The sequence below is a fragment of the Epinephelus moara genome, chromosome 20 (assembly GCF_006386435.1).
Source record: "Epinephelus moara isolate mb chromosome 20, YSFRI_EMoa_1.0, whole genome shotgun sequence".
Taxonomy (NCBI): domain Eukaryota; kingdom Metazoa; phylum Chordata; class Actinopteri; order Perciformes; family Serranidae; genus Epinephelus; species Epinephelus moara.
The window spans coordinates 37,512,410-37,533,060 of NC_065525.1; the positions used below are offsets into that span (position 1 = coordinate 37,512,410).

The 20,651-nt window shown below is 41.2% G+C and overlaps 1 protein-coding gene across 1 annotated transcript in view; it reads right to left on the reverse strand.

The window, feature by feature from the left end:
- Positions 1–1,806: 1,806 nt before the first annotated feature.
- si:dkey-82f1.1 (DENN domain-containing protein 2A) overlaps positions 1,807–20,651 on the reverse strand; it is a 45,982-nt gene continuing 27,137 nt past the window's right edge. Inside the window, exons 4-20 of the mRNA XM_050073643.1 lie at positions 19,317–19,444; positions 17,703–17,815; positions 17,395–17,592; positions 17,019–17,112; positions 16,155–16,205; positions 15,685–15,872; positions 14,833–14,942; positions 14,040–14,109; positions 13,633–13,710; positions 10,820–10,960; positions 10,505–10,653; positions 7,646–7,823; positions 7,513–7,554; positions 7,266–7,371; positions 4,058–4,345; positions 2,775–2,861; positions 1,807–2,589 (exon numbers count right to left, since the gene is read on the reverse strand). Coding sequence (XP_049929600.1) covers positions 2,558–2,589; positions 2,775–2,861; positions 4,058–4,345; positions 7,266–7,371; positions 7,513–7,554; positions 7,646–7,823; positions 10,505–10,653; positions 10,820–10,960; positions 13,633–13,710; positions 14,040–14,109; positions 14,833–14,942; positions 15,685–15,872; positions 16,155–16,205; positions 17,019–17,112; positions 17,395–17,592; positions 17,703–17,815; positions 19,317–19,444 — 2,053 coding nt within the window. The 3' untranslated portion in view covers positions 1,807–2,557. The remainder of the gene's footprint in view (positions 2,590–2,774; positions 2,862–4,057; positions 4,346–7,265; positions 7,372–7,512; positions 7,555–7,645; positions 7,824–10,504; positions 10,654–10,819; positions 10,961–13,632; positions 13,711–14,039; positions 14,110–14,832; positions 14,943–15,684; positions 15,873–16,154; positions 16,206–17,018; positions 17,113–17,394; positions 17,593–17,702; positions 17,816–19,316; positions 19,445–20,651) is intronic.

A 20,651-nucleotide genomic window follows, 5' to 3' on the forward strand; every position in this document is an offset into this window, starting at 1 on the left:
ATCAACTTCAGTTTTGGCCATCAGTGGAGATATCCTCCTGAGGAGATTTGGGGTTAACTGGGCCTCATACTTCACTCTACTTAGTCTCTATATACTGACTCTACATTCAGTGAATGTAGAGTCAATAGGCAAACCCCGGAGATCTTGCCTCCGGAAGAAGAGTGGAAGAGCCCTGGTTTCCGGTTGTAGGCTGTTTGTAGTCCGTGTGATATTGACCAATCATGTTTGAGCCGGCTGCAGTTGTTGCCAGGTTAAACGCTCCGTGCGGTGAACTAACGAGGTGGAACATAATTGGCGTCACTGCAAACTCTGAATCCATCGCTATGGTTCAGCATATTTACTTAAATATAAACGGAAGTTGGAAACGGAAATTCGCCTCCTCCGCCCAAATCAAACTGGAATGCCAAAAAATCGGGGGTCTGCCCCCAGAGGCTGTATCGCCATCAGATGCCGAATACAGCCAATGGGTTCCGAGAACGCACTCTACTTAACTGAGACCTATTGTCCTCGTTTGTGGGCACTTTTTTGTGCCATCTAGTGGTACTAAGAGCACAATACACTAATACATGTAAAAAGCAGTGCAGTGATGTGGGCGCTGCACCAAACCATCGTGGTGAAGAGTGAGTTGAGCTGGAAGGTGAGCTCTCGATTTACTGGTCCATCTACATCCCAACCCTCACCTATGCTCATGAGCTCTGGGTAGCGACCGAAAGAATGAGGTCGCAGATACAAGCGGCTGAAATGAGTTTCCTCTGTGGGGTGGCTGGGCTCAGCCTTAGAGATAGGGTGAGGAGCTCGGACATCCGGAGGGAGCTCGGAGTAGAGCTGCTGCTCCTTCGTGTCCAAAGGGGTCAGTTGAGGTGGTTCAGGCATCTGATCAGGATCCTCCTAAGCACCTCTCACTTTAAGTGTTCCCGGCATGTCCCACTGGTAAGAGGCCCCGGGGTAGACCCAGAACACGCTGGAGGGATTACATATCTCAACACTTTGGGGTCCCCCAGGAGGAGCTGGAAAGCGTTGCTGGGGAGAGGGATGTCTGGGGTGCTTTGCTTGGCCTGCTGCCCCCACGACCCGGCACCAGGTAGGCGAATGGAAATAGATAGATGGATGGATGTAAAAACAAGATGGCAGCCATCTCTGCCAAGTCCGTCTGCAGCTGATCCCAACACAAAAGTGGACAAGTTCCAAAACCTGATCACATTTTATGGTCGAAACTTGTTTATCTAAGACTAATTATCTTTGTAGTTTGTAGTTGTTGTTGTTAAGTACTCATTTAAGGATATTAGGACTTAATAGTCATTGACAATGTTGAGTTATCTTATCTGATCTGTTTACTTAACCATCTCCAAGATAAATAGTCTAAAAATACTTACTCTTGCTGAGTGGTGCTGGCCAACATGGAAGTTCAAATTCTGGTCATCGAGTTCCTACAGTCGATAAACTACCTTACACACAGACAGTATGTTAGCTTAACAGTGTCAGTCTTAAAATTCAAAATGGTTAATTACAGTGAGACTGTGTTACTTTTGAAAAAAAAAGAAAAAAAAATCAGTTATTAAATCAAAAATACAGGCACTAATTAAATTGTATAAGAGGAGTCATTTGTCTAATTCAAAAATTCAAATCACTTTATTAATAAAGTTTCATTGCATCCTCGATCAAGTTTACGACAAACCTAGTTGCTTTTGTGAAACACATTGATACTGATTGACCTACACATCTTCCTTCAACATCAAGTCCATCCAAACCGGACACTCAAACCCAAGCGAGAGATGTATTCACATTGATTTCCTTCTCATCTTTACATTTTATTCCTTTTGGTGCTCATTTCTTTTTCCAATAAAAGTTTATTTATAAAAACAGTGGTACATTTACCCAACAACCCAAAGTGGTCTACAAACAGTCTGGACTAGACTCTGTTAAATAAAGCCTATTACAAACTACAGGAGATTTCTTTGCACTCATCTGAAGGAAACTTTAATAAAGAGATTAAGTTTATCTAAAAAGAATATAAATTAACTTAAACGCCTCCTGTTGATGAAGAAGTTGTACTATTGTATTTATAAAAGCTTCTATAGGAAATACTTGGAATGTATAGAAAGGTATGGTACAAAATGGGACCTTCAGAGACGCTCCCGCTTACAGATTTATAGATGGAAGATAAGGAGAACACTGTTCCTAAAAACATTTACACTGTGCTGTGCTATACAGTGACACACTGCTGGGACTGACTGTGAATCAAAGGTCTAAGGAGACACTGTTAGACGTTGCTTTAACGTATTAGAAGGGTGTTTTGGTCCAAGCTGAGTAGAAACCCTTTACAACACTAATGGAATGACTGGCTAATGAAACTGAGAGCTAAACTCTAACGTCCCCCAGATTCCCTCATGTTCACAAACTATGAGTCCAGTTCACTTTAAGGGTCTTCCTTTGTTCTGACCTAAAGACACATCTCCGTCCCTGCGTTCTTCCACGTTCAGGGAGCTTGTCTTCTTTCCTGCTGCACGCCTCTTCATGCTTTTTCCTTCTTTCACACACGACATCCTGACTCCGAGCATCATTTCTTGGAGAGGAATTTCATCTTGTTTCCTGAAGAAAAACAACAACAACAAAAAAAACAGATGTGAATCAAATCGTCACTTTTATTGGCTAATTTGCATTAGCTATTGATTGCGCCCTAAAGAGCAGAGGCTTTTCTGCAAATCTAACTGTATAACTGGTCCAGCTATTTCATAGTCGATGAAGTGACTGATCGAGTGATACAGTGATCTTACCTAGACCTTTGAGGAACTTGTTGACCCCTCGTTGCTCGCTCCCTGGCAGTGAGTCCAGATACTCTTGAGCTCTCACCTCAAATAAACCTGGAAATAAAACAAGTCAAATATCTAAAGTGAAATGTTTTAAGAGACTTCTTACTACCGCTGTTCAAATAAATCAAATATTCTCACAATGTTGTACGGAAGCCCTGAGGGGCAAGGTGAATCACAGACACAGTTATACTAAATATAATCTAGGCTAAGTTCTGAATCTAAAATCTTTTGTTGCAAAAGCCAATATCTCCTGTGTGTTAGCCCACTAGTTTGACTGATCGATTGAAAATACCTGGAAAAAAGAGACATGACTAATAAAACTGAATAAAAATAGAGTATTATGTTTTTGTAAATAAATTTGGCTGAACTTTCAAGGCCCTTTGCATCGTGCACTAGGTGCTTCGTTCTGCACGGCTTTCTCACTCTCTTACGCTAATATCTCATGAAAGGAGAGGCAGAATTAAATACTAAGTATGAACAAAAAAATCCCTACTTTTGGGGATAATATCCAATATATGTTGGTAATAAACTTTTGGCCAACATTGTCTGCAAATGTTTTTTTCACCTTGCTTTCAGGGCTTCCGCTCTTACGAGTGAAATCAAACGAACATGGAGAAGTTACTGTGGAATGACATGATACTCAGAAAGCAGCATATATAAAACATTAAACCTAAACTTATTATTTCAAAAAAGTCAAATTAATATTGAGATCTCAGAAACTATGACATCATTGTACAGTTCAGTCTTGACCTTAAAAACAGCAGGTGACAAATTAATCTTCAGTCAAGGTCCATTTAATCATCTGTTCTGGAGCTTTTGACCGTATCACACAGTCCTCATCATCTCATTAAAAGTACCCTGTGGAGTTTTAGACCTCTGTTTTTGTATGAGCGGGTCCCCGTTTTGTTTATCTCTCCACAATGAAAGTTAGAACATGTACAGTTCCGTAAAAACGACACAGAATTCACCTGCTGATGAAGACCATGTGATAAGATGAAAGCTCCAGAGCATTATATAGAAGTGGACCTTGAGTGGGGGTCGTTTTGTCAATTATATCTATATAATTTCCAAAAATGGGAAAACTAAAGAAACTGTTCTCTAGAAATAAGAAAAATAATCACAGCTACTTCGCAAAATACAAATTTAATTTCAACAGAAAGGCACATACAGCAGGTGTGAACCAGTATTTCTACCTTAATAGTCATAAACTACACTGTAAGATGACAGCAGGTGATAAATCTGAGTACCTCTGAGGCCCTGCCTGCGCAGCTCCCTCTCCTGGATGAAGCCTGTGAACATCTGAGTCTCCATGAAAACCTCCAAGAACCTTCTCAAGCTCTTGGAAGTGACCGCTTTGCGAAAGGGGTCTCGCTGGAAAGACGAGGAGGGAGAAGAAGAGGGGCTGGGCAAGGTGGGAGAGGAGACTGACTCATCATCCCGCTCTGCTCCACCCATGAAGAGGGAGTAGTGACCAACCATCTCCACGAAGAAACGTACAAAGGCCTCCGACACCACCGCACTGAGGGAGCTGGAGTCTGGGTGGAGGTAGAGAAAATAAATTAAATAGAAAAGATGAAATCACAGCATATTTACTGCCTTACACAGCAGAATGACTAACACATCCAGTGTCTGCAAAACACTGATCAATACCAGTGACTCAGCTGTTATTTTGCCAAGGTATTTCTGGTTAAACTTCTTCCTCAGAATGTGGGAAAATAAACTCCATACTCACTGGAAATTTTTACAGATACTCCCCTTCTCACGCAACTCACTTTTTACACATTTGAACTTTTCTAGATATTTTATTTAGACCAAGAGCCATTCTCTGAAGCCAAGAAATCAAATGACATTGTTTTATCATGTGATATACATTGCTGCAGCACTGAGCTTTCCTGAGGGATATTTACTATAGATGTTCTGCAATGTTCTGTTTATGGTGGAAAACTTGACTTAAAGTGACACTTGTCATGTGGTCTTTAAATGGATTGCCTAAAGATAAAAATTATCTTCATTTGATTTCATGATTTCCACCATGAGGTTTTGCTCACATTTCACTCTGACAAACATGTATTCAGTACTTTGGTGTGTAACATATTATATAATTTACTAACTTAGGGATGTGTTAGGCTAGTATGAAAACATCAGTACTACGTCCTGTATACGCCACTGGATCTCCCCCTTCTCTTCCCAGTCATGCCGGCCATATCTTTTTTAAAAAGGTATTTTATTGATATTATTATTATATATATTTTTTTATTCTTTTAGGGCCTCATAAATGTCTTTCCATACCTCATTAAATTGCTTTGTTTTATTGTCGTTCTCAGACAGTGTCTTTTCTATTCATTCATTTTATGTAACCACTTGTCCTGTTGGGGGTCTATTCATTTTATGTAACCACTTGTCCTGTTGGGGGTCTCGTGGAGCTGGAGCCTATCCCAGCTGACATTGGGCAAGAGGCAGGGTACACCCTGGACAGGTCGCCAGACTATCACAGGGCTGACACATAGAGAAAACCCACACTGACATGGGGAGAACATGCAAACTCTGCACCAAGGGGCTCCCCCACCTTGGGTTTGAACCAAGAACGTTTGTACTGTGAGGCGACAATGCTAACCACTGTGCCACCCTCACTTTTTTCTTTTCTTTTGTCTTTTCTGTGATCATATCAAATAAAATCTTGTCCAACTCTATGAGCAGCCTCACGTGGTGTCCCAGAGTTTGAGAAACACTCCAAGAGTGCATGAGCTATAAAAAATGAATCCCTGCTAACTGCTGGATAAAAGCAGTGTTACACTGAACTCTATGGATTATAGTTTTCACATGAACTGCGGTCAAACTGTCAAACTAGGCAGTGCTGTTTAAATACAGACTAAGATTCTGTGCCTGCGTTAGCCTGGTTCCAGACCATAGACCCCGCCCACTCAACTGAGTAGGCTTGCATTACTGGTCTGGCATACTTCAGTGAATTTGCGATTTATCTCGTCCAAACGATGGACGGACCAATGAACGCCGGGGGTCTAGCGATTAGCCAATCAGCGCCACGCTGATATCAAGCTGTACGCAGGTGGGTAACTGGTGAGGATAGCAACAATGGCGACCGCTACAGATCCTACAGACCACATTAACGACGCTATCGAGGTATTTCGCCACTACTCGCGTTAATGGAGGACCAAATTAAGGAAGCTGCTAAACTGGATTTAACGGCGATGCAGCTGGGCGTGCACGACGACGGAGACATTTTAAACGGGCAATGCTCCCTTGTTTTCGGCACTCCCGAGGCATGGATACTAATGACGTCAGATTCTGGGTGAGTCGTTGATCTCTACTGATTGGTTAGGGAAAAATCAAATTCCCTCCCCCTTGTAAATCGCCTTCAATGGAAGCCATGTTAGACTGAAGGTTCTGAGAGCTTCAGTCTGACACTCAGGCTATGCCTGCGTTGCCTATTTCGTCACATTAAATGCTTTAAGAAACATATTTTAGTGTACTGTTTGGCTGTAAAATGAGAATGTTGTGACTTGGCTGCCATGTTGCATAAGCAAAAGCCAAGCACCACACACTGGGCAGAACAAACTTTCTCATTTTACAGCTAAACAGTACATTAAAATACACTTCTGAAAACATTTAGGGCAAAAAAATGGGCAAAGCAGTTACAGAATCTAGATGAGAGCGTGATTGACATGACTGACTCTCTGGGTTAGAGACTCTGAGGCTCTGATTGGTTGTTTTCCAACAGCACAGTAGATTCTAGTAAAGGTCATTAGAAGCACTACAAAGATGAGGGGAACATGATTTCTTTTCACTGACTATCTGTCTCATGTTGTAATATGTGGATGTCGTGACAGGTTCAGTTATTTTTTTAAAAGTTACCAACTGTTCCTTTTATACATACTGCAGTAGAGTGCATCATTATTAAGGGCTCTTATGAATCTGGAATAACTTGGATTACGTAGATGTAGCTTCCAGTCATACACAAAAGTCCCGGAACATGATAAAAAGAATTTCCCTGGAAAAACCCAGTGTTGTCATGGAAGAATGCTCTAACGCACCGCAAAAGTTGCACAGTTGCTGTGTGATCATTTGTAGGTGTCTCAAATGTCCCAAATGTGTTTTCATTGAATGTGGCTGGCAGTTGCTCAGGGGTGATGGAAAGTTGAAATTATATTAAAACATAGAGGTTATGTTTGGCAATACTCTGAACACCAGAGAACAGTGGGAGCACTTGAATGGCACTTAAACCAGGTTTTTAAGTCAGCAGAAAGAAGAGACAATTGATCCCACGGTAAGTCATTGAAAGTGTCCTGAGGAGACGATTTCTTGAAAAGAGTGGGAACCAAACTGTAGATAGTAATCTTGATATTTTTATGGCACTGTCTTTGGTATATTTTTCTATTTTCTTTTATTTCTAATAAAAAATATTTTGTATAAAAAGGTGTAATAAGTGTGCTGAGTCACCATTGGGCAGATCTCCTTTCTCACAGGCCAGCTCCCTCCTCTTGTCCAGCACATGCTCGAGAGCCGCCTGCAGCTTGTGGGGAAGGATGGAGTCCTCATCATCCAGCTGTGGAGATAAAAACACAGCTGCTAATACAGTAAACATGCAGTGAATTAACATATTGCATTCACATAACATCTGGTAGAGTCACCACACGTGTAAAAAGACTCCATGTGGCGATTTTCACTGTTTCAGTTATGTTTCTACCTGTCGTAGGAAGCGACTGTTGCCGAGGTCGACCACCAGGACCTGAGTGAAGAGCAGAGGGAGAGTGATATCATTTCCTGGAGCTATTGTTCAGTGGAGGAAAGGCTCACAAAAAAAAAAACCCTCATCTTACCTCTTCTATGGGCAGCTCTTTGAGTCGAGGCAGAGAGCTGGAGAGGAGCCCAACTATAAAGGGGGTAGGGGTGCAGACAATGTCCAGCATGGAGGGTGGGAGCACGGGGATGTACGTATGCTGCCAGGTGAAGGGGTAGAGTAGAGCCACTACTGCATGACAACACTGAGACAGCGTGCTGTGGAGACAGAGAAAGAAAAAGGTTAACGCTCATACAACAATGAAAGCCAGCTGATAAATATTTTGGGATGGGATATTAGCACAAGATAAGTTTTCAAAAAACTATTTTTATTATACACTTCAAAGGGAATGTTCACATTTAATAGATACTTAAATTATGGATACTTTCATTGGATTATTATTGAAACAATCTCACAACAAGGTCGTAGCTATTCTGGAGCTTTTGAACATATCGTTGATTAAAAACTTTCAAACCCAGTATGTAAGCCAACATGTATGAGAAGTTCTTAAAGGTATACTATGCAGAATCTTTCTAAAAAACAATTCATAGACTCAGACAAAAGTAATTCCTCTAAATCATCACTTATGACCCACTGTAAGAGTGTGTATTTTTCAGAGACTCTGCCCTCTGTCTGTATTTTCGTATTTTCTTTGTTTGAGATGTTCCAGGGTGCAGCACACAGGTGAGGCCAGGACTTTATAAAAAGGTAGCGACCAGGTCAAAGACTGTAAGCAACACACATCCAAGACACTTAAATTCAATCCTTTGAAGACATTCTCAAGATAATCTTTAACCAAATTTAAGACAGTTTTTGACAAATCATCTTTTTCTCATTCAATCTTTGCAAGTATGAAGGTAAGTAGTTAATTTTGGTCCTGTGCAGAGGTAGGTTTTATATAAGAATACTAGAGTGAGTTAGGTTAATCTACATTTTGCCAACAAGTAAGTAAAAGGATGAAGTAAAAAGACAGTATTAGGTTTAGTGGTAGGTTTAAAGATTTTTAACATCAAAAATGTGGAGCTTCACACAGAGAGCTTGACCAATTTTGACAAACAGAAACTACAATGACATTAAAGAAAATATTTGTGGCATTTAAGACCAACAAAGTCACATTCAAGACTATTTACTAACGTTTAAGGTCTGATATTTACGATTAATTATATTTATGACATTTCAAAACTTTTTAAGGACCTGCACACACCCTGCAAGAGAAAGCAAAAAAAATCGTGGACATAGTGCCAGAAAAAGGCAAATGTAGCGAGGTGAAACGCCGAGTGGTTGGCTTTCACTTTTGCTGGCAATTCTGTTTACTGTAGAAACAGTAGCAAATGATTCCTGCATTGTAAAAAGTGAAAACTGAACACCTATAATTTTATGACAGCTGGGGAAACTTACCTGATGAGGATGATTATGAGATACAAACGAAAGCTTGAGAACGGTGAGACTGTTTTGTCAACAATCAGGTCAAGAATTAACTGTTAATCTCAACATTATGATTATTATTTATTTATCTTTGCAGTATATGTTATGTCACACCCCTGTATTGTGACATAACATCTTCACCTGTAGCTATATATACACAAAGGGTGCAGTGAATTATATATATATATGTAACCACAATGACCTTGATGTACAGTGCATTAAATATGTACCCCAGTATATTTCGAGGCAACAGTAGTTACGTCTGCCTCAGTTAGTTTCTACATTTCCCATGATGGCTTTCTATAACAATCCCCAGAAAACAGAGTGAAAGCAGAAAACCTGCTGTATTCAGCTATGAGTTACACATGTAGATCAAATCAAGAGAGTGACATTGATACAAAGAGAGCTTTGATTCAGAGGTACTGGACAACAAGAGCTAACTTGATATCTTAATGTTCTTCACAGAAACAGTAAAATATTACAAAAATCTCCCCATCTTTAAAAGCAAGGGTATTATGACTGTGGTTTCCTTTTAACAGTCTAAACTAAAAGTCCAGGCTCCACCACAAGATGGTGCTGATCAACTCCTCAGGAAAACAAACTTCTCCTGCCACCCGTTTCTTAATTTGGAACATAATGTTAAAAGTTCATTCCTGTTGCTCCAACAAACCCGCTATTACCCTGAGAGGAATGTTAAAAAGCATCTCTTAGGGCAGAGTGATGTAACACTTATAAAAACTATACAGCGGCAGCAAACACACTCACCTCACGCTGTTAACTTAATCTCTCCCGGGTGTGCATCTGCTCACAGTTAATTCATTAACAAAATGATTGACGAGGCCAAGTTTCCACTCCACGGTGGAGAATGTGCTACGACTTGTGATCTGCTTATGAGCTCTGGTGAGAAATGCTTCCTATGCTACCTTTAAAACATCAGCACATGGGCGAGAAGAGAAGATGCGGAAAAAATCTGAAACTAAATCTGAGCTGCATCACGACACTGAGACTGTTTCTGCTGAACCCACATGTTGAACCAGGTGTGCCACAACAGTTAAAGGTTTTAAGTGGGCTGTGTGGGTGTGCTGATGTCACTGCGCACACGTGTTAGGTCTGGAGTCATGCTCTGAAGCCTAACTCCTTCTATCTGGCATCCATGACAGTTTTCCAGAGAAGAAGTGATTGTTCCCCAGGCGACTGTATAACATAACAGCATTCCTTCCTCTCACACTCGGTCAGGATCTTCTTTTCCTCAGACTGTTTGTCGACTTGAGGTCTCTCTGTCACATCATTCAAACTCTTTACTCTCGATCTTTTCATCATCAAAACACTAACTTCGATAGTCTGATTGCAGCAGATTAATCAAAACAGCACAATAATGCCACCCAACGCAAGACTGATGCCTGTTGCAAAGACTCTTTAGGCTGGAAATCAGGCTAACCACTGTGCTCTGTAACAATATGCTGCTGGTGCCAACCTGAGTTTGTCGGCAGTGAAGATGACTCTGCGCTCCAGAAGTAGAGAGGCAAACACTCGGAGGAGGAGACGTAGACTCAAGGAGGAAAAGAGACATTCAAAGTCCACATGTTCCAGACGAGAATCTGACGGCCTACACAGCTCTATCACCTGTACGAAAGAGAAAGAAAGACACGAAGAGTATTAGATAGGGATCTTCTTACATGCACATTAAGAATATGACTATTTATATAATCTTTAAAAGCACATGAGTTTTGCCTCCAGGAATGAGGTGAAAAACGACTGGTTTTCCACAGTGACACCACCACCATCTCACCTCTGTCCCGGAGCCAGGTAGGAAGTTTTTGACAGTGATGGTCCTTCCTGGAGCAGGGAAGGGAGCTTCCATTATGCCTCTCATGAACGGCTGCACCAGAGCCGGGGAGATAGCCCTCCTCTTTTCCACTTCATCCAGGATCTGCAAAACACAGCGCGGAAAGCACATTCATATGTCTACACTGTAGATTTGTTAAATTATATACTGGATATGATTCAAATTATCAACCGTCTGATATCATTTATACCACGGTAGATATCGCTTTTGTATCTCTGGATGCATCGGGCCACTGAAGGCAGTGCTGCAAATCAAAGAGCTTGGATTTTAAAATTATTATAGCATCAACGTGACACCTCATCAGGTATTTAAGTTACTAGATTAGCCTTAAACTAGTCACACGTAATCAGACCTATCTCCACAGCGCTGTGTCAGAGCAAGAGAAAGGTCTGGGAGCAGACATGATCATTCTGCGATAGGGGAAAAAATGCTCTGGCTAGTTTGTATTTCTTTAAACCAGTCACAATAGTCTTTGGCAGCACTAAGCCCAGGATGCAGTGATAATGCCCTTGCAAAATAGGGTTGGGGTTGAACTTCTTTTGGTGGAATATTTGCAGGTGGGGAGGTGAGGACTGTCATTTAAGTTCTACAAAAAAGAAAATGTGATTCAACTTTTACTGATAAAAAAGACAAACATAATTTGATAATCGGTGCCCTAGAGGTGAGGACTACTGATCCTTTAGCTCCGGAGGAACTCACTGGGCCAGTTGATTTTTAGCTGTATGTGCTATATGTGTGCAGGACATTACTTCAACAATATTGCAGAAACTTGTGTGAAGTGAAACCAGCACATGCCGCTGCCAGAGTTAACTCAAACTGGCTGTGTCAGAAAACGGATCAACATCAGGCACGAGAGTCCTGAGAGATGGAGTCTGGGCTTTTCAGAAGAATTTATTTTTTTCAAGCAGGTAAAAGTCCCATTGAGATTACATTCTCTTCTTTCTGGGAACTGACGGCATCAGATTCAGGTGCTATGATAAATGACTCAAGGGTGGAGTAACTCAATGTATATAAAATCCTTTGGAAGACTTTCATTCTGTCAAGAACGCTGGCTGTTATCATCACAAACGTATACATTCTTGCCATGATGCGGTGGAGATAGTCGAACACTGTCAGGAGTCCATACAACAAATGGCTAACAGCCTGAATCCATCATGTGTACCCCTCCGCTCACATACTGTACACATCTGTATTACATTAAACTTTTATGTAGCTGATCTGTAACAGATGAAACATACTCAGAACATCATCAACACTGACTACTTTCAATGTAGAGGCAGCTATCAATCTACTTAGCTCTCCTGTTACAGCAGATATACTGTAGTGACCCTTCTCTGTACAGGCCTGTATCCTTACAAACCCAATTTTAGCAATGGCACAGATTTACGTCTACAGGCCGACATGCATATAAATCTAAGGCCCAATACGGGGAACCTTTTCCACTGCGGTAACCACATCAGCTGCAGTTCACATGTGCGTCTGTAGTGGAGCCAGGACTTCGAGGCTCTGTGGGAAAGTAGAGCGCTCACAGGGTGGGTGGGGCTCTGCGGGCACCGAGGGTGGTACTGCTCTGTACTCTTTTAATGGGGGTGGGGTTGCATGTATGTGTTTGTGTAACACATGCAATTCTGTGTGCTGTAATTTAATTTGATGCAAGACGTATTTATGTTTACTTTGTGCATTTGTGTGAGTGGTGGAAGAAGTAATGAGATCTTTAACTTTCATGTATGTATGCGTTTTTAGCATTTTATTCCTTTTGTGCAGCATTTTGGTCAACCTCAGTTGTTTTAAATGTGCTTTATAAATGAATTTGAGTTTGAGAAGTTAAAGTAGCAATACTACGGTGTAAAAAGTCATGCATTCAAAATCCTACTCAAATAAAAGTATAAAGGCATTAGCATCAAAAAAAACTTGAAATACCCCAAAAATAAAAGTACTTATTATGCAGAACGGCCCATTGCAGAACATATTTTATTATTGGATTATAATTAAAGATGCAGTCATGTTTACAACACATTAAAGTCTGCATAAACCAGCATTTCAAGAGTATCTAGCTTTAGTATCGTGACATATTTCCCAGTGAAACAGAATAGGCTGGCTAAATATAACACTGGGAGGAATTTGATTTGATCGTTGAAAAGTGGGTGCCAGAGTGGGGCAAGAAACAGAGACAAAGAGTTTGGAATATGCTCCTTGTAACTTTAGTTTCTGAAGCAGTCCACTGTAAAATGCCTTGTACATAATCGCGAGCTGTCACAGATATCAGTTTACTCTAAGTGAATAAATTCCAGCCCAGGGTAACGAAGACAACATAGCATGGTGTTGCTAACAAGCTATCTAATCTTAGCTCTGTGCGGCTGAAAGTTGCAGAATGACTGATGGGTGGATGTCAAGATATTATTGGCTGAAACTGGTTGGTACTAGTTTACGTAAGTACACGTCATATTTTGTTTTACAGGAAGAATGTTGGATATTGATGTAAGAATACAAAGAAATTAATTTTGTTTATCCTTTGGCATAGTGGCCTCTTGTTAAATAGGTGCACAATGTGGCCTGGGATGTGATCTAGAAGGGTTAAAGGGGCATTTTTCATTTCATCCTAAGATTAATGTTTAATATTGGCTTCTAAAATGTAGTGTAGTAGAGATATAAAGTAGCAGAAAAAGGAAATACTCAAGTAAATTACCTCAAAATTATACAACAGTACAGTACATTCCACCACTGATATGTCAACATGCTTAGTTTACTGTATCTACCTTGGAGAAGAGATCGAAGCAGCCCAGGCGGCTGACGATGCAGTAGACCTCAGGGAGCCTCCGGCCTTTACCACTGGGCTGTGAACAGGCAGCGAGGAAAAAGACAGCTTCAAAACAAAGGAGTGTCACAAGACTGCTCACCCAAGTACAACCACAGGATTAGAGCACTGGAGCAAAGCAAAGCCTTTGTTTCGCAGACACTTTGAAGACTTTGACTTTGAAAGATCTGAATGCCTTATCCACAGAATTCAAGAAATATGTAGGAAATAAATATAATGACAACATGCATATTAATACAAGAGCAGCAGAGGAAACTGGATGAGCACGTTTATCATGAGGGATACTTTGTATTAAAATTAAATAAGGAGAAGATAGTGAGGAGAGGCAGCAGCATTTGAGGAGCATACCAGTAATCGCCGACAGTAACCAAACCGCCTGCTTCCATCCTCACCAGTCAGGACAAATGAGAACGTCTCACTTGGGATTAAAGAAAGAGACAAAAATATCATTCAGACATGCTGGAAAACATCTGAAACTGTTGAAATCACACAGAAAAGACTGTTGTGGAAACAGAAAACTCCAATCTGGAGCAGACTTTGTGTTGTGGAAAACAAAGGTACGACTTTGTACTTGAGAGGGAAGGCCCTCGGGACAGGCTTACTCTGCAAATATCCACACAAATCCTCCTAAACTCTACCTGACAGGTACTCGTTGACTGATGACGACCTTTGCAACAGGCGGGTGTGTCAGCAAGTTCAGTGCAGGTGTGTGTTTGGTAACCCCCACCCACCCCCACCCATCGAACATTTGCCTCCAGGTAATTATTAGCCATCACCATCAGGACACACATCATCACTTCTCAGAACAATACCGATGTTGAGAGGCTAAGCTAAGAGGTATTGGGTAATACGGCCAGTTTTAAACATCGTACAAAGAGAGGTGATTTTGTAATAACAAACCAGGTGTGAGGTGCTAAATCCACCACCTCTCCCTGTAATCATTTGTCACTGTCGGTGCCTTGTCGTTAAAGAAAGACCAGTCATCTTTACAAGCCAGGAGGTCATTTCTATTTTGGGCTTTCAGTTTCGTCTCTAACAAGTGGTTATTAGCAACAGCTCAGCTATTAACACTCTGCCGGGAAATTCCAGTGTCTTTGCTTTGTTTCACTTTTGCTGTGGCAGCAGTCGGACTCGGACTGACCTGGGGAAGTTGTCGACAGGCGCCCAGTCTTTGGCATCAGGGAAACAGAACTGAGGGATGACCTTGAGCTGGTCCTCAGCCTCCCGCATGAACTTGAAGCTCCTCTCAAGCTGGGTGAAAAGAGAGAGACAATGTGGAAATTAATATATTTAAGGATAACACCATTTAAGTCTTCATGTTTTACAGATTGGATCATTATGAGACTAATGTGAAACTGAGGTAAACCTAAAGCAGAAAAAATGCATCTGCACACTGAAATAAATAAATCATAAATCACAACAAGAGCCACTTAAAGCACAAATATATTTTTTCTATCGCAATAACTGAAACAGAATTTTAGATTTGTGTTTACTTCTTTCAAACCCTTCTTGTTCTTCAGCGTAAAACTGCTGTGTCACTAACTTAAGTACCCTGTGAAGACCACAGCGAAAAGGTAACTTAATACTATTGAGGAGTGTTACCCTTACAAGGCTACATCACTGTACAGACTGTTACCACTTTCTTTTTCTTTCATTTTTCATTTTCTTGAAACTTTTTGCGTATTTTCCTTAGTTAGTAGTAAAGCAGTGTCACTTGAACAAAGAATTACTGGGCTATTCCTTTTTTATTGCATAAAACCTGCTGTTGCTCTTCCCAGAAGAAGAAGAATCTCCTGTGTTCTTCCCAGAAAAGTCAACACCAGGTGCTCATAAACTAGCATATATAGGTTGAGTTATAACCACTGGTCTGGTAGGAAAGTAGACATTTATTTAGATGATAGCGTCTAAACTTATGTCTTCTCTTCAGCAGGGTTTTCTTTGTTTTTACTAACATTTCTCATTTTGGAATACAGAGCTTCAGTAACTTTTCTACCTTGAGAGGGAACTGCTGTGTGACCTCTGGCAGGTACGGGACTCCAGCTTTGGTCTTGTGGAGAGCAACAACTATGAAATACTCAAAGAGTTTCCTCTCCTGCAACTCCATCAGATCCCTCTCCAAGGTCCGGTACCGCCCCGTCTGCCTCAGCATGGACTGGACCGACACCAGCCGCTGACTGTGAGCTGAGAGACAGAGAAACACACTTCATGTAAATACACTGATGTCATGTATGCTCACATATACCTACTGTAAGGCAACCTGCAAGCTCCATCTGTGTATGTTTTTGATGTTAGCTTTATGGTGAAAGAGTCAAAGAAGTAATCTATGATCTGTATCAGTTATCGCACATGTGCCTCTATTATGTTTATATGTAAATAATGAAATCATATGGATAAAAAAAATCCTGCTGCTTAGCATTCCCTGTGCAGCTACTGTATGTGTAAGTATTAATTTTCTCTTCTCACCTTTTAGCTTCTCCTCCGTGTCACTTTCCGACTCACTGTTCTCATCGGTCACTAAATTAAAGAGAAAGGATGAAAAGGAAAAACAGAGTGTGAGCAGACTGCACACAACAATCACAGGAAACTCAAAGCACGAGGAATTTGCTCTCATTGCTTTCATTCCTGCCACCACCACACAACACCACAGAGTCCGCTGAAACGTGGGTCAGTCTCGACTGACCACAGAATGTAGCTTTGCCCGTAAAACTAAATGGGTACATACGATTGTTGCTTTTATGGAGATGAACCTGTGAAGTCTGTCTGGTCAAACTGAGTCATAGAAAGGGGGACCTGATGAAATGTGTCTGCATTGAGTAGAGTGTTGATGGTGCTGATTTTAAGCACCCTTTTGCCATATTTCTAGACATGACCACATAAATATTTGACCAGAAATACATTTGATAAGCAACTATTTGTAATTAACTAGATACTTGTTGATGTATTTGTACCCATCTCCGATGACTGAATTGTGAAAATATCACCAAAAAATGGCCTTTAAATGTCAAGAAAGCTCTTAAAAGAATTCTTGGATCTGCAAGTGGATCTGTTTTCACACCTAAAACTAATCACTTGTTCCTCGGCCCACAGCCTCACTTTCCACCAAATTTTTATTGAAATCAGTTAAAAAATGTTTGAGACATCCTGCTAAATAACAGACACAAAAACAGAAACAAAACTACAACATCCTTGATAGAGGCATCGGCAAAATAGACATTATTTCATCTTTAAAAAAAGGTGCATAAGTTGAGTTTTACTAAACTCACAGCTGATGTACAACAAATGGAAAGTAAAAACAATCATTTCTGTGTTCTGCCTTTGAAGCCTCACCTCTCCCTGAGCTGGACTCTGTAGACTGAGAGACCCTCTTCATGCGTTTCTTCCCTCTCCGCGCCTCGAAGATGCCGTTGATCTTCAGCACCATCTGCAGGAGGTAAAGAGATATAAATGTCCATCTTTAACTCTTTAAACTAATACACAAAATTTGCCAGACTCCTGCAAAGATTATTTCATTGCAGCTTCTGGGAGGCCTTCCTCTAGGCACACTTCTCACAGGAAATATCCGTCAGAATATTTTCCCCTGCTTTACTCATCCCCAGACGGCAGCATGAGTGGACCAGCTCCGAACTCCCTGAGCAGTACACTGGCCCATAAATCAAAGACAGAGCAGCGTGAGTTTAGAGAGAGGCCTCTCAGACTCCCATACCTTGGGGATTTTCCTCCGTCTGCGATTGTATGGGTCTCCAGAGAGGCAGGGGGTGTCATCGGGGCTGCTGGGTGTGGAGGGGGGGCTGATACGGGAGGGAGAGGAGATGCCAGTGTCCCTGCTGGTCTTGCGTAGCTCAAGGAGCTTGAAGCTTCGCCGTTCTGAGTTCTGTCTGAAGAAACCAGGCTTGGAAGAGAGCTGGGGAGGGTGGATGCAGAAGAACAGACACATTAGAAGGTGACTGTCATATATAACTACTTCCACTAAATCTACTTTGTTATTGTAGTGATGTACTGGCACTCAGGTACCTTAGTTGGCGTGTCAGGGATAGGAGATGAGGAGGCAGGTGAAACACATTTGCTTCCCAAGCAACTTCTCTCCAGCTCTATGTCTTCGTAGGGGTTTTCCTTGGATGGAGGATCTTCAGAAGAAAGAAAGACTTTTTTTTAAAACGGAGAAATCAATGTCACCTTGATTACACAACAGCTTCACACAAGCTTTCCAAGAGCAGATAAAGTATTCTTTCCATATCAGTCATGTTTGTTTTGCCAGACGATTCCTACTCCAGATGTGCAGAGAGCTACCAGAGGCAGCGGTGTGCTTACGTAGCTCGTATTTCACTGTGATAAGATGCTTGCACAGCTAATGCTAAATGTAACCCTAGCCACCAGACCTCCCCTGCAGATAAGGAGTAAGGACATTTTATTTAAAAAAAAACAAAAACCTGTCTGTTTCTCTGTTTGTATCTGCCCCTCTGTATCTCTCCTCTGTTCCATCAATCCATCCGCCAGATGTGACCTGTAGGAGTCGGAGGATAAAGAGGGACGTTCAGTTCCCCACTCCTTCTCCCTCTGAGGAAAACAAGGGATCAGCGTGCTGTTTTTCACATTGCTGGCTGATGAGAGTGTCGCACTAATTTCTTTGGTGTGTTTGCGTGTGCTGTCAGCTGTGCACATGTGAGTTTGCATCAGTCAACAAGGCATGCGTCAGAAAATGTGAAGTGGTGACAGTTGCTTTCTTCTCCATCTGAAAACACTAACCAACATGTGGATTTTGTGCTTTAAGTGTGTTGATGAGAACCTGGTTTGCGTGTGGAGGTTGATGACTACGGGGACGTCACAGCTGCTCATCACTATCTATATCTCTGCCTCCCTGAGTTGCTTTTTCAGAAGACAGCACCAGTGAATTACTTTACCCATGGGACACTGCTGAATGTTTGTTGAACAATGTCTGACCGTTTTAAAGAACAATACTATTGTGTGAAAGGAGGAAACTATAAAAGACTCCAAAATTAGCTGCGGCATCACTCAAATATAATTAAAGTTAATTTGACTGTTGCAAGCAAGCAGCGCTCATTATACACCAGTCTCTGGGATGAAAACCAAAGACACATTGAAGCGATTGCCAGTAATGTGCCATGGCTCTGAGCCATTCACATGCCCCCCGCTGCACTGACAATCACAGTAGCCAACCACAGCACGACCTCACACAACGCCGCTATTGTACGTTATGAAATTAAACAGGCTCTAGGTGGGGTTGGCAAAACCCTGGAGACAATAAGGTAGGAACGTAGGTCAAATTTCTACATATAATTTTTAATAAAAGCGAAGCAGCGTGGCTCTAAATTAAAACCCGAGCAGAGTAAAGAAAGCTTGGCCTCCTCATCAACTCTGTTGTTGAACTCTTTGACACACGCTGATATGAGAAATGAAACTCAAAGGTCATGCAGTGTATCAAGTGTACAGAAAATAGGACAACCAACAGTACAGTACATAACAATGTTCTTCAGCTTTAGCAAACACAAAGTTGATAATGTAAAACTTTGAAACCACTATAAGAAACTTGATTTTTGACAGATGTAGTCACTTGTGGAGGATTCCACTTGGTTAAGTAAAAATAAAAGTGTGATATGTAGTGTTTACCTATTATGTCCTCGTAGACATTCTCTTCTGATAAAGTGCGTGTTAGGCCCAGTCTGGACTGAGCGTACCAGTCCACCCTGCAGCTCTCTGAAGACGACTGAAGCAGATCCTCAAATTCATAGGACTTCCTGGTGGACAGAGCATTACAAAGACTTAGGAGAACTGCACGCTAAACAGAAAAGGAGAAGAGGAAGGATGGATTTCTGCGTGTTCCTGTTGATGCTTTTAAGAATGTTTGATATGCCAAGCAGGATAACTGATGTTACCATTTGCTTAGTCGCCACATCTGAATGACTACATCTGTGTTTCATCACGGCCAAAGATTAAAGCTGAATAAAGTGCACAAAAGCATCCGTGGTTGCATGCGTCCCCACATGCATGCACACATATGCAATTAAGCTAAGTTGCCTCTTTATTGGGTACAGATTGCTACATGTATCGCAGTACAATGCAACAGCCCTGCAATGAATCTTAGCTTTCTGAAGCTTATCATACTCAGTGTTCTTCTCTGAGGTGTCGCTCTACTGGATTGAATTATGGGGAAAAATGTTTTCACAACACAACACCCTTTTCCATGTGCAGATTATGAGACTATGGGCCCCTGGGCACAGATATGGAACAGGTACCCATGATAAATACAAATTAAACTTTAGGTAGCCAACTAAAATAATATAATCAATTGCTTTATCAGTCCACCAGATACATTTTACTGCTACAAAAAATGGCTGAAATGAGATGAACACACTGAAATCTTATTAGATGAAACAGATGTTGACAGCATTTTCCTTTGGGGACATAATTTACAGTTGAAAAACGGCAATAAATTTTATTATATCGCATTATATTTTATCCCAATACTAAGTATATTGCATATTTAAATTCATTATAATATCGTATCATGACTTAAGAATCGTAATAATATTGTATCATGGATCCTCTGGTTACTCCCACCCCTACTGTTCTGTATAAAAGGTACAATCACAGAATGGGGGGACAGAGTTGTCTTGCCTTTAAGCCTACATCATAGGTAGTAACGACGCTCAAACGACCTCTGTATAAAAGAACAGCCTGTAGGACGTATCATGGGCAGCACCAGTGTGATGTTTTGATGATGTATTATGCATGCAAGCCAGCGCGGGAGATTTAAAAAGTAGCTGATAGCAGTTTGCAGCTAACTCGAAGAAGAAGAACGGCTGAAAATGTCCGCACATTGGGAAAGCAATGAAGTCTGGGAGCTGGGAGTAATAATGTCTGCCTTTTGTCTTATTTTGTCAGCTTGTTTTAAACTCCGACAATAATTTTCCTAGGAACTGCATGTGTAAGGTAAGGTGCTAA